Below are 27,181 nucleotides of genomic sequence, written 5' to 3' on the forward strand. Positions count from 1 at the left end.
TATCATTGCGTGACCCAACAAGGTGAGCCATTTTTTTTTTCCTTCTGAAAGCTCTTTCTTGAAATGAAAAGGAGGGTTAGACATTACGTACTTTTTATTATTTTCAAAGTTAAAGCCGATATTTTAGGGACCCAACATGCTTAAAGAGGAAGTGAAGTTACAAAAAATCGAGTTTTTGTTTTTCCGTCATGTAACCGTAATGTAACCATGACACTCTGACTACTTATCACAGTCCTTTGTCATAAACAACAGAGTGCCTCAGCCTTAATCACCCTGATACTGATGACTAATTACAGTCTGTGGTGGGATGGAGTTCATCAGCATTGCCATAAAGAGTCAGCTCAGTGTGGTGTGGTGATACTTCATGCAATGTGTCCTCTGTGAGGGGAAAATGGTGGGATTCATGACCAACGGCTTGTAAATTTCTTGTTTTCTCTTCCACAATAGCAAGATAAAGATTTATGGAAGTTCTTTTTGTGAGCTACAATTTTATCCAGGAACTAGGACTCTGAGACAGCATTGGAACTCTCCAAGGTTTACTCGGAGCCTCCAAGTGAAGCCTCGTTTCCCCGGTTTCTTGAGTCTCAGAGTGGGAAGGTGGCATTTGGTCACTCTCACTCATATCCTGCACACTCCCCACCCCTTGAGTAAAGACACCACCCCGAGACGATCGGTAGCTCCAGGTAGCTTACCCTAGGAAGTTTGTAGGTATAGACCTATGGACCTCCAGGACATCATGCCTAGTACATGAGCAGCCATCGCTTAGGCTTCACGTCAACAAATGAGAAATCTCTTTCTAAACAAGCATTCACATCCGTTTCCTATAAATGAGGCAAGTTCATTAAGACCGGTAAAAAAAACCCATTCAAAACATCACTAAAAAAATAAATGCTCATCGAGATGAACTTGGACAATATGAGAGGACATTAGAAAGATTCATAGATGTATTAGCAATTGAGGAAGCTGCTTAATTAATCCATTCATCAATTTTATTCCAATGGCTATTAAATTGTGACACAGACTGTAAACTGTAAACAAAGCTCAACATCCTTTATTCTGCGCATTATGAAATCTTTCCGTTTTGTTGACTTCTATGGATGAAGATGTCCCGCCATCTTAAACGTTCTGCATAGGATTGCAGAGAAGCCCCTGGTTAACTCTATCACTCCATTCCTAGCGTCTAGGGGAAGCGGTACCCCCCAACTATGTGTGCCATGTGGGCCCTGCAGGGTTGAAACTCAATGTGGGTTCCTACCGCCCAACAGTAGGCCGCTATCCTGTTGGAACTGCCACAATGTCCTGCTTTTGCGGGCAATGGGGATCATGAGTGGATTGGGGAGGTCCTCAGCCCACCATGCACTGAAACAGCTCCCGAATGGTCATCTTGAGACCCAATGAAGCTGTTAACAGTGAGATGGCTGGGAGGGCAAGGTAGACGCGTGGCCCCCAGCTCTATACATGAGTCAGCCGTGCTCCTATCCTACCGCAAAGGTCTCCCGGGTTTAGACACCATCAATGCCGGGGATGTTAGTGTTGTTTATAAAGAACAACTCAGTTTTGTGGTTTTAAAAATGGACTTATCATCATAGCAACCGACCATTTCATTGGTTGCTACGGTGATAAGATCACTTTTGAAAGTTTGTACCCGAATTTCTGTTTATAAACAGCCTCATCAACTAACACTCACATTAGCGATGGCATTTAGGCACACGTTTATAGCTAAGCTGCTAATGTCTCAATAATCTCTCTCTTCGCTTTTTTCTCTCTATCTCTAACTCTCTCTCTCTTCTTTTCTCCCTCCTGCCCTTTACTTTATCTCACTCTCATTCTTCTCTCTCTATTTCCCTTCTCTCTCCTCGGTTTTATTTCTTTAGTCTGTCTTCTACCTCCGTCTCCCTTCTGTCTCTAACCCTTCTCTGCCTATCTCCCCTCTTCTTTCCTTTTCTTCCTTTCTCCTCCTTTCTCTCTCTCCCCTTTCTCTCTCTCTCTCTCTCCCCCCTTTCTCTCTCTCTCCCCTTTCCCTCCCCTCTCTCTCTCTCTCTCCCCCCTTTCTCTCTCTCTCCCCTTTCTCTCCCCCCTCTCTCTCTCTCTCCCCCCTTTCTCTCTCTCCCCTTTCTCTCTCTCTCTCTCTCCCCCCTTTCTCTCTCTCTCTCACTCTTTCTCTCTCTATCTCTCCCCCCCTTTCTCTCTCTCTCCCCCCTCTCTCTCTCTCTCTCCCCCCCCTTTCTCTGTCTCTCCCCTTTCTCTCCCACTCTCCCCCCCTTCTCTCTCTCTCTCTCTCTCTCTCTCTCTCCCCCCTTTCTCTCTCTCTCTCCCCCTTTCTCTCTCTCTCCCCCTTTCTCTCTCTCTGTCTCCCCCTTTCTCTCTCTCTCTCTCTCTCTCCCCCTTTCTCTCCCCTTTCTCTCTCTCTCCCTCCTCCCTTTCTCTCTCTCTCTCTCTCTCCCCCTTTCTCTCTCTCTCTCTCTCTCTCTCTCTCTCTCCCCTTTTGTCTCTCTCTCTCTCCTTGCCAACCACGTCGGGCTCATGCTAACACGTTTAGGGAGGAATGATCACTAATGAATGGAGAAAAACTTAACACACAAAAAATCAAAAGTAACCAATTGGCCAAAAGTAACTCATTCTTCTCGATTTAGATATAGCGTAACATAAGCAGGTTGCCTCCAAATTCATATGAAAGTAGGAAAAGTTTTCTGCTTAGCAGCAAGAAGGCACATAGCATCCAAAAGGCGTGAGATTTCTCCTTTCAAGTTGTCAAATCAAAAATACATGGCATTTATAAAAATATCTCAAAATTACGGATTTAAAAATATTCATTTGGGACTGATATATATAAACCATCAACTTCTTCTTATTATTCAAGATGAATCCAATGAATAGATGAAGGGATTTAAAATGTGGATACATACAAAAAAGTTAATCTATAATATAAGCCTTTATGTACACACTTTTATGATACCTCAGAGGTCTCTTCTTCATATTAGAAACCTGGTTGGGGCAGGGGCATTCTACTTATACCCACTAAACCCCACAATCAAAATACACCTATGTATTATGTAATTATATATATATATATATATACCTCTGTTTTTGGAGTATATACGAATATTAGAATTTTGTGCATTCAAAATTGTACAAATCTTCATTTTAACAAATTTTGCCTAATTTGTGCCTTCATATAAATGTCTGAAAATGAGGAGAAGCCCCCAATGAAACAAATGAAAACATGTAAATGTAATATTCACTATAAATCCCTCCATTTGTTTGTCTGTTTTAGAAGAGAGAGAGGGGAAGAGAAATGGAGGGAGAGGGGTAGAGAGTTAGAGAAAGGGAGAGAGGGGTAGAAAGGAAGAGAAAGGAGAGAGATGTAGAGAGCAAGAGAAAGGGAGGGAAAGGGCATGAGAGATATAGAGAGGAAGAGAAAGGGGAGGAAGGGGAGAAAAAGGGAGAGAGGGAAAGAGGTAGAGAGGAAGAGAAAGGAGGTGGAAGAAGGAGAGAGGTAGAGTGGAAGAGGAAGGAGAGAGATGTAGAGGGGAAGAGAAAGGGAAGAGAGGTAGAGAGGAAGAGAAAGGGGAGAGAGAGAGAGAGAGGGCGAGGGGCAGAGAGGAAAGTGGGAGGGACAAATAGAGGTAGAGAGGAAGAGAAAGGGAGAGAGGGGTAGAAAAGAATGGAAAGGGGAGAGAAGTAGAAAGCAAGTGACAGGGAGGGAAAGGGCGAGAGAGAGAGACAGAGAGGAAGAGAAAGGGAGAGAAAGGGGAAAGAAGAAGATAGGGAAAGAGGTAGAGAGGAAGAGAAAGAAGGAGAGATGTAGAGAGGAAAAAGAAAGGGAAGAGATGAAGAGAAGGGGCAAAATGGGTAGAGGAAGAGAAAGGGAGAAAAAGAAGGGAGAGAGGTAGAGCAGAAGAGAAAGGAGGAGAGATGTAGAGAGGAAGAGAAAGGGGAGAGAGGTAGAGAGGAAGAGAAAGAGAGGTAGATTTTCAAAAATAAAATGTCAGATCTGCTAAGGTGTGTTTGCAGAAAGGACTAGCGAGTGCAGAGGACATCGTTCTACGTGGGACAGAGCCTTTTACTGGCTTTCAAACTGTTCTGCGCCTCGGCGGCACCGCAGTGCTCTCCCGACAGCTTGGCAAACATCTGCTATCTCAGTAGCTCTTTCTTGTACTTAATAAGTTATACATTTGTTAGCGCATTAATAATGAATGCTATTATTTATCCAGTCCTCTGTTTGGTGTTCCATTTGGCCTATTTGTCATGTGTCTTTCTAATTGCCTTGCTTCCTGCACTCCATCACACCTGGACCATTCAGCCAACGGTATTACCAAACACTACCTATTACCTACTATCTATTATCTTCCCTCCATGTTGAAGTACCGTAGGTGCCGACCGGTTTTTTTTCCTGGTCAGTCATGCTTCGTTTCCAATCATACTGTAGGAACTACAGGTCCTCGGAATGCAGCTGAACGTGAACGCAATGAACAATGTCTGTCTCGTCTCATCTTTGAGTTTATTACAAGCTCTGAAGGCAAAGACCGGACTCGCTCTATTGTGAAACCATCCAGAAGTCAACATTGTGTGGGTAACCAGGTTCCCTGGTGTACAGAAGTTTTTGGGGCCATTTCTCTACCAAAGACCAACTAGATAGACGAGAAGCCAGATTTCCACCACTTTCTTGACAGATTTGTTCAGTATTGGTTCTTCATTAGAACAGGACAAAAACTCATACAGTTTTGGTGATTTCCCATGTGTTGTATACGGGATGTTTCAGGGAGCAAATATATGTGTCATGTGTCCAGGAATGGGCACCAACATTGCTTATGGTGGACATTTACTGACATCTGTGGTGGACAATTTAATGACATTCTATAGACCTTCACAAACCTTGCCACGGACACGATATTCAAAGTCTCCGCACTGTGAGTGTAAGCAATCCATTTTTTTGAAGCTTGATATGCTCTCATATGCCGTGTCTTTTGGGGTCTATTCACCGTTCTTTGTAGAAGGGTCTTGGTTTCAGCTCCTTGACTTCACTATACATTATGAATGTCCAACCCCAATGGTCTTCTGCTGTAGGAGCAGCTTGGCTGGCCATGTGTAATGTATAGTTCAACCAGTGAGCTTTCTCCTCTCCTCACTCATTAAGTTATACATCATGAAGGACCAACACTGGTAAGTTTCTCCAGCAAGAAGGGCTAGCGCAGAATTTCTTGCTGGAGAAACTTACCAGTGTTGGTCCTTCATAATAAATATTGAAGCGAGGGAGTTAAGGAGTGAAGTCACAAGTCTCCTGCCAACTCTCCCTTTAATGAATAGATCTCTTTAATCAGCCAAGCAATGAGACTAAATAATCAACCAAATGGAGAGATGGAGAACGTAGAACACTTCAGTCCTTTTACATTGTAAGTTAGCTTCTCCATCCAAGGATAATTTTTGTACTTTATTATAAGCAGCAAAACGTATTTGACCCAAATTACAAGCTTATCTCCCCGTCACACGGCGTATGTTATTTCAAAACAATACTCCACTAACCTTCTCGACACAGAAAGCGGTATATTGATCTGAAATCCTCATGTTTTTATAGCTCACGGTCGGGTACCACCTGATAATTGCCCTTTCTCAACTCAATCTACGCAGAGAAATAAACGAGGGCATTTTTTTTCATATCTCTCACGAAAGCTACTTTGTAGCACAGTAAGCCAAGGGTGCTTAGCTGTGTGAATATATATAACACAATTTTAAGAACAAAATCATATAAGCAGCTACACTCAGGACTAGCCCCATCTCTAAAAGCCCCGATACAACATATTTTAATGGATACACTATATGGCCAAAAGTATTGGGACACCCGACCATTACACCAGCGGGGACTCTGATGACATCACATTCTAAATACACAGACATTAATCTGAAGTTGGTCCCCCCTTTGCAGCTAAAACAGCTTCCACTCTTCTGAGAAGGTTTTCCACAAGATTTTGGGGAGTTTCTGTGGGAATTTATGCCCATGCATGCAGTAGAGCGTTTGTGAGGTCAGGCACTGATGTTGGACGAGACACCCGGCTCCCAATCTCCGTTCCAGTTCATCCCAAAGGTCGATGGGCTTGAGGTCGGGGCTCTGTGCGACCGGTCAAGTTCTTCCCACCAAACTCATCCAACCATGTCCTTATGGACCTTGCTGTGTGAGCTGGGAGGCAGTCATGCTAGAATAGAGAAGGGCCTTCTCCAAACTCTTCCCACAAAGTTGGAATCATATCATTGTCCAAATATCTTGGTATGCTAAAGAAGAAGGGGGCCAACTTGACCAAATTAATGTCTATGTATTGAGATTTCATAAAAGTCCCTGTTGGTGTAATGGTCAGGCGTCCCAATACGTTTGTCCATATAGTGTATCTTCTACCCTTCAACCTCCTAATAGACTGTAAACTCCATGTAGAAGGACTCTCTTCTCCTTTTCTACCAGTACCTCCTAAAACGCGCTAGTCTTATTGTGAAATTCGATGGTTAATCTTCTCCGTATTAGCATTAGTTCTCCGTATTAAGAAACGTAATGTAATAATTAGGATATGCTCTAAAATAGAGTTTCTTAGGTAGCTTCTCCTCACCATCAATCCTATCCTGTGGCCTAAAGAAGAGAACGTTCTGAAAGCTGATGATGTCATCGTCACAACACTTCTGAACGCCCCACAACGACAAAAAAGTTATGGATACTTTAACACAATTTAGATCCAGAGACATTGTCTCGAATTTAATTAGAGTATTTTTGAGGCTGGAAATAATAGAGATGTTTGACATGAAGGTACTCAAAACCTCCCTTGGTCACACCAAATAATTAAAGCGTATTACTCTCGTAGCTGCCGAGGCTCGCGTATCAACACAAAATAAACAACATCTGGTACAACAAGTACTTCTCGCCGTGTAAGCCCCCGACAATTAGTTTAGCTGGCGTTTTTTTATTATTACTTTTTTTTTTCCCGCACGTAATACTTAATCCAACAAAAGCAATTAACGTGCGTCGTACAAAGAACTAAAAATCCCCAAAGAATGCGGGAATTACTGTGAGACTAAAACAAACATATTAACGCACCTTCTAAGAATTTGCTCAGGCTGAAAGTATAAAAAAAGAAAAAAAAAATTAGATTTAGTAACAAAATTAGGGATTCCGTAATGGAATTTACATTTTGTTAAGAAGAACTCGCTACTGTTATGCAATGGGAAAATTAAATAAGTGGTGGTAAATTGAAGATTACGCAATTTTCTCCATTATACATGGTAATGTTTTCCACCGGGCCATTCTTATTGTGTTGGTGCATCATACAGGAGTCCCAGTTCTTCACGGACCAGACCGGAGTTTCGAGCAGGTAGCTGCCCAACTGTCTTGGGCAGTGGACATCATGTGTTGCTTGGGGAGATCCTCTGGACTCCCCTGACCAGCCTAGGAAGCCGTAAGATCAGTGGAGATCTTTGCTGTTGAAGCTCCAATGTGGACTCGCCATGAAGGTGAAGGGTGATTCTTCAGGTAAGGTGACCAGGTGTCCAAACCTATAAGCCTGCCCACTAGAACATACATGGAACATGGGAGTCGTATAGAAGTTGGCAAGTGTAGTACCACTTCACAAAATGGTAGCAGGAAAGAGTCAGCTAACTACAGACCGGTAAGTCTGACATCAGTAGTTGGCAAGTTAATGGAAACCATGCTAGAGGACATAGTTTTGGTTTGGATGTAAAAATGGTTGAATGGGTAAAGAAATGGTTGAGAGATAGGAGGGAAAGGTTGGGGTTACTAGTGGGGTACCTCAGTGATCAGTATGGTGATATGAATGTTTTAATGTTTTTTTATTAGTAATATAAAGGCAACAGGCAACAGGGTAGACATTTCAGGTGAAACAAGGCAAATGATTTAAGTAAATGAGACAAATGGAGGAGGAGCAGCAGCTGCAGTTTAATGTTGATAAATGTCATATAATGCACTTGGGACATAAAAATTTCAAGGCAGAACATAATAATAGAGGTATTTAGGAGTAATTATGAAGATGACTTAATGGTAAGAAGACAATGTAATAAAGTGCCTGAAAAAGCAGACAGGGTGCTGGGTTGTATAGCGAGGGGCATTAGTAGCAGGAAGAGCGAGGTGGTTCTTCCACCTTACAGAACTCTGGATGTTTAGTATATTTTGAAAATCATTTTACATGAATGTTTTATACATTTTACTGCATGTAAATAGTTATTGGAGTTCCTCGGTCTCGCTTTAAGCCCACCCCTGGGTGCCCCTAATGCAAACAGGACGCATACTTGCCCATGCGCAGTATTGCTCCTGCTGAAGTCAATGGGAGAATTAGAGAATTCTATATGCCAGGAAAACATCAGTGTTCAGAGGGCCTGAGTCCCCAGCGACTTCAATGAAAGTGATGTTGAGCAAGTACAGGAAGTACAGGAAGTGTACGTAAGTACGCTTCCTGCTTTCAACAGAGGCAGCCGGAGGAGGAGTTAAATGAGAGAGAAATGTAACTCCAGCGGTTACGAGTGCCTGCACCAACAGACTCCGATAAGCATGAAAATGGGACTAGACCTTTTATTATTAGGACATAAATGGCATGTATTCTACTTATTACGACAACAGATGAGGATACCCATATATCGTTTTATAAATCCAAACTATTAATTATCGTATAAGCACGGTGAATTTATTATTTATTGTTTTGTTATAAGGGCAAATGTGTTAGCAATGACCCATTAGAAATATTTCATTAAAATTAATTACATTTATTTCAATTAATTAAATTAACAATTAAAGGTTCATCACAAAATATTAAAATTTTTTTTTTATATATATATATATTTACATATAGAAAATGTTCTGCACAGACTGCAGCCCTGCGTATGAGAATGAGGGGGGAATAAATACGCCCTTAAAAAATATTATGCATTGATTCACGGCCGTCTTTCACCGGGGCCGTATATTTCTGCTAAGGCGCACCAAAACCTTAGACAGTTCATTTTATAACTTTTTATCGACCGTATTTCATATGGTTTTAACTTTAGCTGAGTAGCAGTGGCTTAATGCCTAAAGCATGTCATCTCGAGAAACCCATATTTGGCAAGAGGTAAATTTATCCATTTTTGGTGTGGGGGGAGGGGAAGAAATGTATCGCAATTTTCATGATCGAGAAGTACTAATTTGCCAAATGTTTTACTGGAGTATTACTTAAAATTGAAATACTGATCTTTATTAAATTTAAGAGTAAAAATTACTTCTATTGAAACTGAACCGGACATAATCACTAGTTTCTTTTCTTTGTTAACAAAAAAAAAAAAATTTGACACCGCATGTCCTCGCCTTTATCTGCAAAGTGCTTTATTTTGCCGAATGACCAAACAGAACGATGATGAGGGTCATAGGAGTAGGGTACAAAAAGGGTGTCGTGCAGTCAATGTGTATTTACTCTCTAGATTGTGTATCATCATAAAATGTAACCCTTTTTCTTAAGTGTCGCCCCTGCGACTCCGGGGGAAGTGCTGCTTCTCTGGGTCTCCGAGGCACTGCGGGGAAACTCAGTGTCGCGGGTGCAGCGTTGCGCCACTTCTCCCCCCAAAATAACGTGTATCTCGCAACCCACTGAGATCACATGACCACCCACCGATGTCACGGGGCCGCCCACTAACGTCGGCAGGACCTCCTCCTCGAATCCCGCTCCGGGTAGCCGGGGGGGGGCAGATCACAGTCACCCGCATGATCTTTGTGTGCGCTCTACATGTATGTACAACCCCTTATCATACCTGATAAGGTCTCCCTGGGTCTCCATCCTACAGCCATGTTACCCCTAAGGATGCCTCTCCCCGAAAAGAAGGAGATCTCTGGGTAGCCTAGACTGATTTTTCATTGGAATTACAATAGTTTGGCATATATGGGAAAATAATAATATATATAATGATAATATTATATTTATTATATACAACACATTTATAAATAGCGTAACATAGTTATATAAAGTGTAAGACGTTTATATGATTATCACTTAACTATAAAAAAACACTCCAGCCTCCCAAGGAGAAAAATATTTCCCGACCATCAATACTCAAAGGGCTAAAGCAAATGGACACCGTATTTATTCTTCTTCTTCTTCTTTCGCATTTTTTTTTAAGTGCTTGTAAAATTACTGGTTTCATTCCACTGGCCAACAGTTCCAAAGTGCATGGCAGAAATCAGCCTTAATTGTATGTTCAGTTGGACCTGCTGGAGTTAGAGGTTGCGCTTTTTTATTCTGCTAGATCACGTACTGTTATAATCCCCGAAATCAGTCGACGAAAGAATCATGTTTGAAAGCTTGGTCATAATCCTGACAATATTTGTATTGTACCAGCTGGATATTGTCTACATTTTCCCTTGGAAAAAAATCCTACAGAACCTTGCGCACATAGTATAAAAGAAAAGATGAAATAAAAAAAAAAAAGAAAAACAATACCCAACAGTGAAAAATATAAAATAACATAAAAATATTTAAACAATTCCAGGTTACCCTGTAGAGATTGTATATATAAAAAAAAGAATAAAAATATCCAACAGTATCATGTACAGACTTTACAGACTAAGAACAAAAAATATCCCATGGTACCTTATGTAGGCTGTATAAAAATAAAATATAAAATATAAAATAAGAAAAAAAATATCATACGGATTGTTTAAAAAAAGAATAAAAATTATCCCATGGTACCTTATGTAGGCTGTATCAAAATAAAATATAAAATATAAAATAATAAAAAAATATATCATACGGATTGTTTAAAAAAAAAAGAATAAAAAATGATCCCATGGTACCTTATGTAGGCTGTATAAAAATAAAATATAAAATAAGAAAAAAATATCATACAGATTGTTAAAAATAAATAAAGAATAAAAAATATCCCATGGTACCTTATGTAGGCTGTATAAAAATAAAATATAAAATATAAAATAATAAAAAAAATATCATACATATTGTTAAAAAAAAAAAAAAAATATGCCATGGTATCTTATGTAGGCTGTATAAAAATATAAAATAAGAAGAAAAATATCATACAGATTGTTTAAAAAAATAAAGAATAAAAAATATCCCTGAATAAATCATACAGACTCTATAAAAAGAAAAAAAAAAAAAAGATAAAAAAAAAATCAGAAACTTTACTATAAAAGCTTACACCGCATCAGATTAAGGAAAGGAATATAATGAGGTCTCTAGGTACGGTCCTATAGAGAGCTTCTGGACTGCTGTATATTTTATAAGTACACAGAGATAATCAGATTAAAGTTTAAACCTTGTTCTTGGTGTTACGGAACAAATGTTTCGATCCCTTAAAACAATTGCAAACAGTGAAAAAAAAACAATAAGAAGTAAGGATTGGGTAAATTAATAGCTATTTTTTTTTGCTTTAAAAGTACAATTAATTCTGGAAATATTCTAACATGTATTTTTAATAGCAGTTAACAATAGGGGAGCTTGTCTGATGTCGTAGCGGCAAGAAAATATTCATTTAAAATGTATACGCTTTCGTCTTTTGGCGTTAAAAATAGGAAAAAACTAAAAAGTCACTATAGCCTTTGTAAAGAAATAATGGATGTTATGTTTTTTTTATACGAATAAATGTATATTTAATACAAAATATTAGTCAATTTCTATGTAGTTTCATGTGGCGGACAGAATTTTCGTATGCCAAAAAAGGACGTTTTTTTTAAAGGGGTGTGGTTAGAGGTGTGGCTAGGGGAGGAGCAACGGCTATACTTTTTGTGTGACTATTTGAGTAACCGAGAAAGACAAATATAAAAATAATGTATTTTATTCACACAATGTAATTAATAACCCAATTGTCTGCTGTTTCTATACACATTATCGGGGCTTTTAGGGCTGTAGAACCCTGCGATACCCTCATACCCAGCAAATAGAACAAAGAGGCATCAGGGGAGGAAAAAGGGGAAACAGTGATTTTTTTGGTCATTTCAGGCCATTCCAGCTGGTAATTGACTATTTTCTTGGGGAAATAATTATTTTGTACATTATTAGTGGTGTATTCTGGCCCGCCAGGCCTCCGTACTTCCCCCAATGCCACACATTCCTTAAAAGGACATCATATATGACATCATGTGACATCATATCCTGGTACTCAGCAGTGCGAAGGAAGCTGCTGGTGGTGCTGCCCATGGGTTAGGTCCATGGTAAAAGTCCAAAGGTAAAAATACAGCCCTGATCTTTATAGTCGTATATCCACACCACTTAATCAATTACCCAAATATAGATTGTAACCTCATAAGAGCGGGACCCTTTCCTCGTTTTGTACGTTGTCCACCCATCGTTCTTTGTTTTCGTGGTGGCCCCTTCCTAAAATAAAGCTTCCTTTCTAAGACGTTGACTTGGGCTCCCGGATTTACTCGTTCGAGATATTCTTTTACGTAGACGTGGCTTCCAAGAGCCTTAATTAGTTGGTTTCTCTTTTTGCCGCTTTGATTGATTACGGCCCGAGACGTGGCAGTGAAATATAGCAAGTTCTGGGTCTTCTGGCGGACTGCTGTGTCTCTGCCGGAGTAATGATGTGTTCACGAACAAAAAACAAATACGTTCTTCTCGGCTCGTTCAGACAAAACAAAGCTGGCTCCTACCTAACCATTAACCCCTTAAGGACAATGGGCGGTCCCTAAACCCATTGAAAACAATGCATTTTGAGCCCGTACATGTACGGGCTTTGTCATTAAGGGGTTAATACACTAATACTGAACTAGCTGGCGATGTGACACGTTTCGGTGGCGCTCTAATGTACCGTCTCTTCCTAGCCACTGGCTGCCAATGCCTTACAGCAAAGAAAAATAGACTTAACACTCAAAGAACACTTCCAATTAGACAACGTTCTAAAGAAGAACGGATATTAACCCCTTAATGACAAAGCCCGTACATTGTTTTCAATGGGTTTAGGGACCGCCCATTGTCCTTAAGGGGTTAAACTACTTTGCGTATCTAATTCATACATACAAACCTTTGTCTTTAGTGAAAGCTGCGGGTCTACAGTGGCAGCTTCCCCTTCTCTGTGATCGGACGACTCTTCCCCGTGATTGGCTGCCCGAAGCGGCCAATTAGGGGCAGGAAAGCTATTGCTATTGATGTGGGGGGGAGATCTCACTAGACCCCTGTCTGTAACATTTGCCAACGCTGGAGTCGACTGGAGGTAAGTATATTAAGAGTGTGGCATTCAGTTAGGGGCAGTTAGGGAATGGGGCAAATGCGTATGCGGTGAATTAGTTCTTCATTCTTCTTCTTTTTTTTTTTTTGTTCATTCATATTCCTGGTAATTTAACTCAAGGCCCAAAGTGAACCAAATAACAAAAGGAAACTTTTCTCCGATCGTCGGACTCTATTTTAACCTCTTAAGGACAATGGGTGGTCCCTAAACCTATTAAAAAGAATGCATTTTGAGCCCGTACATGTACAGGCTTTGTCATTAAGGGGTTAATTGGGCTTCTTATTCATGAAGAATTCAGCTTTTCCGATGCTCCGTCTTGAACATCGGTCAGCGTATAATACGGCTTAAGAAACGGCTTTACGGAATTGGAGCGGCGAAGCACCGCAGGTAGAATATTTCATGCCTTACTGCTATTTATCACCATGACGGCGGTCCAGAAAGACGGACCCAGATGCTTTTATCATCTTACGAATAAGAAGGAATACATTAAAAAGGCTTTTAATCAAACGCACTAGATAATTAAGCAGGAAAATTGCATCAATGAGTTCTTGTACACAGTTTTTTTTTTTTTTAACCCCTTAAGGACAACCCATTGAAAACAATGCATTTTGAGCCCGTACATGTACGGGCTTTGCCATTAAGGGGTTAATTTACTGTACTGGAAACATTTCTATTTTTTTTTTATAATGGAAGCACCGTTCCCCCAACCTTTATCTGTGAAAGGAATCACACAGTTAAAAATCTGTAATTTGAAAATGTCTTTGATGAAAACCCTTAAGATCTTTATGATCACAGCGCAAAAAAAAAAAGCTTCCGTGTCTGTACTGTTCAAAGCCCGCATTAACCCACTGAATGTCACCGCCGCATAATTAACCCCCTAAGGACAACGGGCGGCCCCTAAACCCATTGAAAACAAGGCATTTTGAGCCCGTACATGTGCCGGCCTTTGTCACTAAGGGGTTAAAAGCGCTGCAACTCGCCAATTCAAATAAAAAAGACTACAAAAAGTTAATTTTTTTTTTTTACGGCTTGTGTTAAGATTCATTTTGGCCCCTATGATGTCGCTCCCTCAGTTATGAAAGGATAGTTATGTTTAATCGATGGTATGAAGAGTCATAAGCAGATCATGGCAGATTTTTTATATATATATATATATATATATATGTGTGAAAAAAGTATGGATTTGATATTAAAAAGCAACTGTGGTCCTTAGGGCTCAAAAAAATCATGGCCAAAAAAAAAAAAATTTATTAAAAAAAAAGGAAATTTATGTATTTCAGACTAAAAAGCTACTGTGGTCATTATAGCAAAAAAAATGTTAAAAAAATATAAATATCTTCTATATAAAAAAGGGACATTTATGCATTTAAGACTAAACAGCTATTGTGGTCATTATAGCAAAAAAATAATATATATGTTTTGTTTAAGGGGGAAAAATATGTATTTTGGGCAAAAAAAAGCTACTGTGGTCATTATAGCAAATTTATTTATTTTATTTTTTTGTTAAAAAACGGAATGTTATGTAAATTGGGCAAAAAAGCTACTGTGGTTATTATCACAAAAAATACAATCAATCACCTACAAATATTATATTATATTTAAAAAAAAAATAAAGAAATATGTATTTTGGACTAAAAAGCCCCCCCATTGAACTGGTTTCTTCGTTGGCATCTCCGCACGTGTGCGTGTGTTTCTAGAACATTCTATGTCATGTCGTTATTTTCCAAGTTGTCTTCTTGCTATATCCCGAATTTATTCTCACCAATTTGCAGCAGTGCTTTTCGAAAATGTACATTTATATACCTTGACACATATTGAGCGGTAATAAAAACGCTTTTATGTCTTGTCAAGAGACTCATTTATTGACGTGATTAGGAAATCCAGGACAGGGAATTGACCCTTAATATGGGAGTTAAGAAATCAAACACGCTGCATTTGAAATCGCTGTTGCGAGAGCCTCCCGCGTGATGAAATAAAAGATTACTAGCGGAGCTGGTGCTGTGCTGCGAAAAAAGAAAATAATCGGGCGATTTGTCGTAGGAGCGTAGACTATGACTGCAGAGAAGACCCATTCGGCCCATCTGGTCAGCCCGTTGTTCCTTAATCAGTCCTTGGTCTCGTCTTATATTCTTCTCCCACGTCTTATCTCATCCCGACGTTCACTCTTTCTCTCCAGCTTCTTTGACCACCACCCCGCATGGACCAAAGCCTCATTCCACCATCTAAATGACCTTCCAGGGACCTATTCAGGTCCACCAATGAAGAACGCATGTTAATGTCCTTTTTATATACTCAACACGCATCCATTAAAAGAAAAACGTATATTTGGGAGAAGCTGCAGCTCCAGAGCTGCAGTGCACCGCCACCTCCATGGTCCCATTTCCTTGCTCGAAACCCTGGGACTCTTGGGACGGTTGGAGTGTCTTTGTCGGACAAAGATACCCCAATTGGATTCAGCAATGCTGGCTACTACACTTACCCGTATAGGTTACACGCAAAAATATAGGGACTTGTCCGCTAAGCGCGTTCATCTCCACCAACAACCAAAACATCACATAATTTTTCTCTATATACGCGAATTCCATGATATCAAAGCAATAAAGAGAAAGACGGACAAGATAGACGCCATTAAAATGTAGGCCGCCATTGCTATAAACACCTAGCCGCTAGCCGTTCAGACTTGCCCGCTGTAAATAAGATTCCCGGGCAATCTATTTTCACATAACATGAAGAATAACGTTACCGATGATATGAGGTGATGTCTTCTGCGGAGAACGACAGACAGATCAATAATTGGATAGATGATAGATACATAAGATGTGTTTTCTAGAGTATCACAATATGGTCTGAGATATGTTATTTCGTGTAGGTATATGAGCGTCACCTTCATCCGTCTCAAGAAGAGATCCATGGGACAAATTCCCTAGGCCGTGTATTCTAGAAGTTGACCTCGTCACCTCCCTGAACTCCCTATTGGTGGTTGTGGGACAGGATATGACTTTCAACATCTCGAAGTGACCTTGGGTGGGGTTGAAGGCTTGATGTGTCTGAATCAGGCGATGTACATCACTAAGAAATGCGGAGATACGGGATTCCATGGGTGACACAGCCCATGACATTGCGATGGTGTCCATGTCATAAAGGGCAGCATGTGACATCAGAGGAACCCCCACATATTATGGGTAGACACTTGCATGACATCATAAGTGCCCAGGTATCGAGAAGCAGAACGTTCACATGGTCTGGCATGGGTTGAAGACCATTGGTGGTGCGTTGGCTAGATATCCATTAGAGCACTTGGGGCCCCCAAGGCTAGGAGCCCTAAGCACATGCCCAAGATTGCATCCAGTGTTTGCTTTAGAGCTACAATACCCATAAAATCCTTTTAAATAATAAATAAAGACAAAATATTAATATTTTTTTTTGCTATTTGCACCTTTTTCTTTACTCCTTTTCTCTTTTATTGGAGATGCCTAAACCGAAGCGATTTTTAATAATTATGACATCACCAGGGCTTCCCATTAGGTATATATTTAATCTTTTTATACATTTAAACTATTATTGTATTTTTTTTTTATTATTATTTTTAATAATGATTTTTGTTTGGAGACGGCTGGTTTTTTTAGGGTCCGGGAGAATGTACCACAGGCTTGGCTACAAACCAAAAAAAAAAAAAATAATAATTGTGCAAGCCTTTTTGGTGTTATTTAAAAGAAATGATGTGAATAGGAAGGTTATAAATCAGCGCATATATGTAACTCATGCATGATGAAAGCTCCGACATTTAAGATTTATTATGTAAAGGAATCGATTGAAAGGTAATTAATGTATAGCGGTGTATTTTGAATACAATTTTTGCTTTCATTTTTTTTTTTTGGTAATTTCAGTGATTTTACATGAATTTTAAATTTAAATAACTCAAAAAACAGCCGTCGTTTTGTTAATAGTAAAATTAATAGATATCATTCTTGTCCATTGATTAATAGGAATTATAATAACAATACTAAATACTATCTTTCCATTCCATACGTTAAGTGGAATGTATAGGTGGTCCTTCAATTTGAGGTCATAGGGTAATGTATAGGTGAAATTTGAACAATACCTTAGCATTTACAGTGCAAACTACATATGAACTACATGTAGACCATGTATCCCATGTTGGATGGAATCCTGAGGCTTCCGACCCCCAACCGCTCAACAGAAAATACTCGTCTGTAGTATAATTGGGGTTGTCAATAAGAAGCTAAGCTGAATGGCAGCCTTCTTTCACGTCAACCCCATTGGAGGTCCCACGTCCATGCAAATCAGATCCACGTCTACAGGCAGGGATCAGTACATGGAGTTGGCAGCCTAATACGGCGGCCTGCTACCATGACAAGACGTGTTTAAGACAAGCAAGGTCCGTGGCTTTTGCCGCATAGACCTCAGCCGCAGCTCCCACATGGCCACCTTGTGGAAAAAACGCTGATGGTAAGGGCCTCAATATGATGTCATAGCACAGGTTCTCAACGCGGGTTGACGGGCAAGTTAGGTTCGATTTCTTACTAGTTCCAAACGCTAGACTAAAAATCTAAATTTATTTATATATATATATATAGAAAAATGGGGTCATGATGAGGGTTCTGTGCCTTCTCAAAGGATGAATGTCTCTTTAAATCACTCTAAATAACACCTTTATGCATCATCACGACGTCAGGGGTCACTCTTGCCCCAAGACCACAATGTCTTGTGCCATAACCCTTAGTTTAGCACAAATATATAAATGTATTTATCCTATCCAAGGAAGAAGGACATTTCTATAAAATATATGGTTTTTAACGCTAAAAAAAATAACCTGTTTCAAAAGCAACAAAAATGGATAATATGTAGCCGTAGATTCGCAAAAAAAGGAGGACCCTGCTACCAAAATTCTGTTGACAAAGTTCCTTACAAACCACCTAATTAGCATTTTAATGATATAATGTTTGAACAGTTTGGATTATATTAAACACCTGCAATGTATATATTAATGAAATGCAGCGATTACGGGGATGATAAAGAATTACATTAGATGCTAATTACTCCGATCTCTGAGCATTATTATCCCGGGTGTTATGAAGCTTCCTGTCACATTTACGCTTTAATTAAGAATACCGCTTACCGTAACTCATTAGTACCTTAACAACCAGAATCTATTCATACCTTAGTTGATCTAAGGATCAAGCTGCTTCGTTGACAATGAATTGTAGGCATGAGGACCAGGACGGTGGCCTTCAAACGCAGGCCATGTGTTAATTAGCTCGAATAAGTCCTAAAGGGACAACTATCGACATACTTCAACGACCACGTCCTTCCCAGAACTCATTCGTTAATACAGAATGGATAGCGAGGGGGTTGGAAACATCATTGCTCATGGTGGACATTTACTGGGGTCTGTGGAGGACCATTTATGATGTTCTACGGACCTTCAGATACCTTGCCACGGACACTTTGCCCGTCCCCGATGAATAGGGCCAACGGCGACAGAAATGTACAAAGAACAAGAGGTCGTCCTCAAGAAAGGAAGGGGTTCTTTACAGTGAGGGCAATAAAAGCACGGAATCCACTGCCGGGAGAGAGGGTTCTATCAGATACAACAGATGCCTTCAAAAAAGCAGAACATACAGGACTATAAATGACAGAATAAGCATTAATATTTTAGAGCTTCTTGATTCAAGGAGAAACCTGATGGCCTTTTGGGGTCAAGAAGGATTTTATCCCCCCCCAATTGGCAAAATGTATAAAATAGCTTAATTTTTGCAGTCTTTTGGGTCAAAAGCAGGAAGGATAGGGGGGAAGGGTTGAGCTTGATAGGTCTTTTTTTTCAAATAAATGTTATTATGTAGAATTTTGCCTTAAATGGTCAATGATGCAATATTTTGAATGAAGAACTGTTGATTTAACGGCAGATAAGGACCATGTGGCACATCTAGTCCTTATGTAGAAACCCGGACCCTTAATCGGCCCTTGGTCTTGTCTTAGGTTATCCTGAACGTAAGACTACACCACAGACCAACATGGTTTTGGGCGAAATTCTATGTTTTCTGTAACTAAACGCAGCATTAGATGCATCACTCTTATTACTGTTGAACTGCCAAGTTGTTATAAAAATAATTAATTAATCATGTAAAAATGTCAGAAATATTCAGATTTTATTGCTGGGAAGACTCAATTGTCATGTGGCTCTGAAGCAGGCAGCGATAGGTTCTTGCCATAGACACTATGCAAGCCTATTATTTTTTTTTCTATGTGTTTAACCCTTCAGAGGAATGTGTCAGCGTGAACTTAATCAACCAATAATAATCAGAAAAATTATTAAATATATATAATAAATATATAAAATGTAAAAATATATATATTTATTTATATAAGTACAATTTTTGTTAGAATAAAGTTTTCCTGCAGTCTTGTCAGTATCTAAAAATATGTACAAATTTATAGGGGCCGATTCCCCGTCCAATTTTATGTTTAAAAGAGAATATGAAATACGCAGGAAAATAAATGATGCTGCTTTTTAGTCTCGTGAACAAAATTATTCAGAAGAGATAATCAGTTTTATAACTTAACATTATATAAAGGTTAATAAGCTTTCCAGAAAAATGATCTTTAAAAAAGAAATGATCATTAGCATAGTTTATCATCATATTCAACTTTAAACGTTATACATACATACTGTATATATACACACACATACACACGCTCACACTATCATTCAAAAGTTTGGGGTCACTCTCTGTTTCCGTGGGAAAACAAGGACATTTCTGGCTGTAACATAATTGCAAAAGGGTTGTAGAAGGGGTTAATACGGGGTTAACGCAGTACGCACTATGCAGCAGCTTTGGCACCAAGATTTTTAAAGGTCCGTATGAGCAACTCTATTGGTCGCCGGCAGGGGCCTCCTCTGCCATCAACCAATGAAGTGCAATTAGCCTTTCAACCTTAAACTTGGATCAACCAACACAATGTGCCATTGGGACATAGGAGTGATGGGAGTGATAAAGGGCCATTGGGACACAGGAGTGATGGGAGTGATAAAGGGCCATTGGAACACAGGAGTGATGGGAGTGATAAAGCGCCATTGGGACACAGGAGTGATGGGAGTGATAAAGGGCCATTGGAACACAGGAGTGATGCGAGTGATAAAGGGCCATTGAGACACAGGAGTGATGGGAGTGATAAAGGGCCATCGGAACACAGGAGTGATGGGAGTGATAAAGGGCCATTGGAACACAGGAGTGATGGGAGTGATAAAGGGCCATTGGAACACAGGAGTGATGGGAGTGATAAAGGGCCATTGGCATACAGGAGTGATGGGAGTGATAAAGGGCCATTGGAACACAGGAGTGATGGGAGTGATAAAGGGGCATTGGAACACAGGAGTGATGGGAGTGATAAAGGGCCATTAGAACACAGGAGTGATGGGAGTGATAAAGGGCCATCGAAACACAGGAGTGATGGGAGTGATAAAGGGCCATTGGAACACGGGAGTGATGGGAGTGATAAAGAGCCATTGGAACACATTAGCCATTGGCGTGTGCGGCGCGGTACACATAAACGTGACGTTAGCGTGAGAGATGTCCACTGAAGCATGTTCCGCAACTCAGCAAAATACGTAACAGGCTCCTCGCAAACGGCTACGACGGCGATGAAAAGAATTTATAGAGCATACTTACACACAGCAACGTCCGTACACACTCACAGACACACACCGTCCTACTTTTGTTGTCCACGGGCCGGCATGAGGGGACTGAGGAGCGGCACTTCAGACCACCGTTATGGTGGAGGCCTCCATAGCGCCCCCCCCCTGCAATATGGAGGCCTCCATTAGACCAGTGTTGCCCAGTTTGGCAGAAGGCCTGTCAGAAGGCCGCTTATCTCTAGTAGCCAAAGTTTCCACACAAAAAAAGGTATCCATCGCGCAAACTTCTTTGGAAGCTTTTTTTTGTATTAAATTGTGCATTTGGTTTGTTTTTTTGACCTTGAAAACAAAGTTCTTCATTGATAAAGCTACTGTTCTTTCCGCCCCATTGCGTCGATGTAGTAAAACGATGTAGTAAAAGACATTATGATGTCGTCGCTGGCAGCGTGACAGACCTTATGCTCACTTGAGGTCATATCGCTCACAAAAATCCTCAATTTCACCCTCTCTCTGGCGGGGATAAAATCATTTTTTTTGCCGCAATTCTCTTTACCCTTCACAATTTCATTTTTCACGGACTATACACTTTTTTGTTGTTTTATTTTATTTACTGACGTAATGTGTATGGCAAACTACACGTCAAGTGCTTTGATGTACCCGATGTCAGTGGGGCATTTACCTTGGGTTCTGCCCCAGCGTACAGCCCCAGCCCCCCCTCTACAGCCGCCCGAACTCCATGAATTAAAAGCATGCAGCCTCAGTAGCGTAAACAGGCTGGTTGGGGAGATCAACCTTGTCGGCCACACATGTCGACTCAATATGGAAGGCATGGCTCCCAACTTTCCCGCTTTGCGTGGGGCAGTCCCGATTTTGCCGCTCTAGTCGCTGTCCCACCTCGGTCCCGCTTTTTAGGCCAAAGATAGAGCTTGGTGGGACACTGGGATTGATTTTGCTTGCACAGTAGCGTGACACTCTACCTCCCAAGCTCCGACCCTCTGGCGCCCAACTCACCATTGGGTAAAAAAGTAGGAGTTATGGGAAAACAAATACCTAAAAATCATAATAGTCTCATTTTTAATATATAAAAAAATGTAAAAAAAAACATGCGCATGTATGGTTTACAAATATTGTTGCATAAAACTCACAAGCTGCTTAGAAGATGCATTAGGTAGAAGTAGTCAAGACTTACCCCATCATGGGGCATCAAGGCACTGAGAAGCTACCTATAGACATATTTGCTTAAAAGGTGCCCCCCCCCTAAACGTTCCACTCTTAAATAGATGTGAAATGCGTCAGCGGTTAAAGGGTTAAACCCTTTTTTTCCTTTTTCTACCCCAGTCTGTAGCCATTTTTAATATAATACTTAATAAAATCTATTTGATTTTTTTTTTTTTTAAATTCCTCATGCTTTTTTCTCATTGGTCGACAAATGCTGTTGCCGGGCAGCATGCCTTTTAAATAATCAGCTCTTTTTTCAGCAATATGGCAGCCGGTGCCTTAAACCACACAGACGTAAGATCAATAACCGACTCCTAGAAGCCATCTTGGGCACAACCTTGAGCGCCGTCCCAAAGACACACCACCTTAATCGTCATTCTGTATAATCGGATAGCTGACCTCGTTAATGAAGTTCTGGGCGCCCCGCGGACTTAGAAGAAGGATCGCCCTCCGCAAGGTGTCGCGGTACCGATTTAACTCCTCCGTCTTCATCGAAGTGAAGAGACTTGCAAAAACTTTGCTGATATTCCTGTCCACTTTTTGTAAGGAGACATCGAGTCCCATTCTCGAGGCTTGGTCCAGAAATCCTTGCAATCCACGTATGTCTGAAATGAAAAACACAACCTATTGGTGCGTGTAAGGTAACCAGCAGCAGAATTTTGGGGCGAAAAAAGTTGTTTTTTTAAGCAAAGGTTCCTGTAGAACAAAAAAACGCAATTTTAGGACATTTGTAGAATATGGCGGACCTTTTCATTCACCCCATCTGTGCCCCACAACTAACTGCTGAGCTTCAAGATATCAAATCATATTCTCCGCCTTTGTAGGACCTACGGCCCCCGGAGGAAATGAACTACGAAGGCTGTGCCCAACTGGGCACGGTACTCCATGGTGTTGATGGGGCAGTTGAGGAGATCAGTGATCGATCTTTTAACCAGCCATTGAACAATAGAGCTACAGGGAGCCTGATCGCCATACCTGGGAGCTCTCTGGGTTTCACCCAGAGACTCCGGGTGAATCGCTTCTTCTCCTGGTCACCATGGACAAACTTCGGGTCACAACAACAGTATTTTCTTGCATGTGGGGCTAGCTCCACATGCAACTCCAGAGGGACTGCATTACGAAAAGGGAGGACTCTAGGTAGTGGAGTGGGTATGCTGATCACCCAAGAAGGTCCCACTGGACCTGCCGCCCAGAGGTCGGAATACACCACTGGTTCTTCTTACAATTAAGTAAAGCTGCTCCTTTTGTGTCAGACTGAACCTCCATTACTTGTCATACAATGGATAGATTGGAAACTCACAAACACAGGACCCTATTCTGCTCCTGTACCACTATGTTCATATCAAGGGCGTACTAGGAATATTTTGCCTGGGTGGCCAGTCTCGCTTAGTTGGCCAATGATTAAGCAGCCCGAAAACACGTTTGCCAGACATCATGCACAATTATCATGTCCAAGACACATTTACACAAAGGCAATGTGTATAAACACATATAAGGAGCATAGAAGAGAACCCGTTATTATGTAATGCGGTCGAAAGTCCTTGTCACTCTACAACCTCTGGAGCAACCCATGTGTCAAAATGCCTATTAGGACGTATCAGTACGTCTTGACTTTGTTGCAGGGGCAGGAACATCTCCTTGCACAGGAGATCAGACTGTCTACTGAAAGCCAATGCTCTCCTCCCGACCAACTGTGTGTAACTGAGCGCTGGTACACAGTTATACAATGAATGCCTGATCATGCGATCGGGCATTCCTCTCCGGTATCAGTGCTGATATTTCTGGCAACATAAATGTCCCCAATGAGATCTCAAGCCATGGTGCAGTGGGAACATTGCAAAAAAAACAACAAAAAACACATAATAATAATAAATAAAATAAAAATAAAACATATTAAAAAGAAAAAGACATAAACTGGGTCATTGTTCAGCTGTGGCACCTACAGCATAGAAGACAGTTTAAGCAAAGTATTTTTTTATGTTAGTATAGGTATTATTATATATTATTATCCATAATAATTATTATGTTTCTCTTTCTGAGTAGTCGGAAACTCAAGTCAATATTTGCATTTTGTTTTTTAATATAAATGTCCAATATATGAGCAAAACGGGAACGGAGCAACAATAGGGGAACTACGGTTATCACAGCAGGGATGATTCTAATTAATCCTAATTGGTCTCAGCCTCTTTGGCAGTATCGGCGTGTGTTTGATACCGCTGTACGGAGCAATGTGTTTAAATAACCTGATTACAGCGCACTCTCTATAACGCTGATGCGCCAACTCGGCAGTATTTAATACTTTTATAAATAAATGCGGCATTAGAAACGTCATTTCTCGGATATTTTTTTAAAATCATTCTTCAACCATGAAAAATTACACAAAAGCCGGCGCTATGCTGTCCTAGAAACGGAAACAAGACTTCTTTAACACTCCTGCGTTATTAAAACTTCAAGTGAAAGAATGAAATAACAGGTGTGCTAAGGGTTAACACGGAATTAAATACCAAAAGAGTGCAGTTAATGATTTATCTCAGTGGAACAGCACCTTTAATATATATATTTTTTTTAAACCGATACATTCAAAATGCATAAAATACAGAATAATTGATTTTGGTGGTCAATCAGGAGTCAAAAGGAGGAAAAAATATATATAAATAATTAATAATTTACTAAATACATTTATAATTTAATTATTACCGTATTTGCTCGATTAAAAGACGACCCCCCCCCCAAATTTGAATATTAATTTAGGAAAAAAAGAAAAAATACATAAGACGACTCCATAGGAAAAAAGTTTTACCAGTAAATATTAATTCACATGTAAACTATTTTTCTTATTTAATAAAAACTATGATTGAGAAAATTGATTTGTTTTGTTTTTATTTCCTTTTATTTGCCAACCTGCCCCCCAGTTATGCACATCTGCCCCACAGCTTGCTACTCTGCCCCCCATATATGCCTTATACCCCCTATATGCCACTCTGCCGATGTGATATGCCTTATACCCCCTATATGCCACTCTGACCCCATGATATGCCATTTAACCCCCATTATGCCACTCTGACCCCATGATATGCCTTTTAACCCCCATTATGCCACTCTGACCCCATGATATGCCTTTTAACCCCCATTATGCCACTCTGACCCCATGATATGCCTTTTAACCCCCATTATGCCACTCTGCCTCCAGAAGTGCCTATTAACCCCTATATGAAAAAAACCAAACCTCATCTTATAATCAACTCTGCAGGTAATATGCTTATCGCCAGCCGGCGAGTGCTTTCCTGCCACCGATTGGCTGCTTCAAGAAGCCAATCAGTGACAAGAAATGTCGGACCACAGAGGAAGAGGGCAGCTTCAGCAATAGGGCTGCATGTTCTTGATCAGGTAAGTCTTTTATACTATTGTATTTCATTTTTTGCTTGTCTTGAAGAAGGTGCACTAATGGGGGGCGCCGGGGACATTAAACTGTCCCTTTAATTGCCCGCCCCAAAAAATAACGAAACTGATTTTAACCAATAGTGTAATATTTTGTTCAATGTAGAATTCTAGTCTCTTTTTGCATATTTATTTCTAAAAGGAAGTTTATATAACACCCCCCTCCTCCCTTTACCTACGTTACATAAACCGCTACACATTGCGAACATCTGCACTCGAGACTGTCAGAATTTGGGCTTCGAGCCTCGTAACATCAGTACATTATTTTGACTGGCCTGTCCTATAAATTATCGGAAGGTGAAGCGATGATCGTTTTGTTGACTTCCATTCTTGTACCTATTTGCTAGATGTCTGGAAAACACAAAAAAAAAATGAAAAAGGCTGTTCCGTTTCCGCTTCGGAGAGAAATATGCAACAGCTAAAACGACATTTTGACTCGGGTTCAAGGCAAGCGATAGTACGGTTCCTCGGTTCTCCTGGCGGAAACGTTGATGCGTCTGTGTACCCCCAAAAAAATCTAACGTGAGATGCCAAGAATAAAGACAGATCAAGTCTCCGTGGTAAAGGCGCTGTTCCTCTTAGATAAAACATTACTTGTAGTCTCTAGTATGGTAAGCAAATAATCCTTGGCAGATCTGTCACTTGATCACATGAAAACAACACTTTAAACACTCTAAAAATCGCATGTCCTCTCTAGCGTCTCTCTCTACGGAGCTCAAAACTTCCTTTGGAAGGAACACCAGCACGAGCGCTGTGCGTCGGGAGCTTCAGGAAATGGGTTTCCATGGCCGAGCAGCTGCACGCAAGCCGGTGTTCACTGTGCACAATGCCAAGCGGCGGCTAGAGTGGTGGAAAGCCACCGCCACTAGAGGTCAATGAAGGTCAATGAAGCGTTACCATCTGGAAGTCTGATGGATGAACCTGGGTTTGGTAGATGCCAGGAGAACGCAACCTACAGAATGCTGTAAAGTTTGGTAGAGGAGTGATAATGGTCTGGGGGTTGTTTCTTCTGGGTTTGGGACCAGTGATGGGCAAAGCTGCAGCATACAAAGACGATTTAGACAATTTTATGCTTCCAAATTTGTGGCCCTAGTTTGGGGAATGGACGTTTCCTGCACAGAACCCTGACATTAACCCCAATGAACACCTTTCCGCTCAACAAGAGTGCCTGACCTCACAAAACGCTCTACTGCTCCACAGAAACGCTCCAAAATGATGTGGAGAACCTTCCCAGAAGAGTGGAAGCTGTTATAGCTGCAAAGGGGGGACCAACTTCATATTAATGGCCGGCGTTTTAAAAAAGGACGTCCAACAAGCTCAAGTGTGAGGGTCAGGTCATACTTTTGTTATTATAGTGTACCTGGGAACTTGCCTGGAGCTCTCTTCCTACTAGGGGAGTGGCTTTCTAAAGAGGTGGGGATAGAAATTCATGGAGGAGGAGCTTGCTATGTGATGGGTGGAGCCAGTCTCACATGTTTTTTGGTGCAGGCATTCTTTAGTTATCGGAGTTAGAATATCAGACTTCTGTCTCATGTGACTCCTCCCCCAGCTGCCTCTACTGAAAGTAGGAAGCATTCGTCAGTACACTTCCTGTACATGCCCAGTAGAGTTCCCATTCTAATACCCAGTAGCCATCCACATTGAGATAATTTAAGCATACATGGGGTAGGCATAAGG

The 27,181-nt window shown here is 40.7% G+C and overlaps 1 protein-coding gene across 2 annotated transcripts in view; it reads right to left on the minus strand.

Annotated features, from left to right (window-relative positions):
• The window catches only part of GRID1 (glutamate ionotropic receptor delta type subunit 1), a 319,319-nt gene that overhangs the window by 140,933 nt on the left and 151,205 nt on the right, over positions 1 to 27,181 (minus strand). For both annotated transcript variants that reach the window (XM_053450619.1, XM_053450620.1), the window contains exon 4: positions 22,466 to 22,671. In XM_053450619.1, the coding sequence (XP_053306594.1) occupies positions 22,466 to 22,671 (206 nt within the window). The remainder of the gene's footprint in view (positions 1 to 22,465; positions 22,672 to 27,181) is intronic.

Source organism: Spea bombifrons, chromosome 11, assembly GCF_027358695.1.
Source record: "Spea bombifrons isolate aSpeBom1 chromosome 11, aSpeBom1.2.pri, whole genome shotgun sequence".
NCBI lineage: Eukaryota > Metazoa > Chordata > Amphibia > Anura > Pelobatidae > Spea > Spea bombifrons.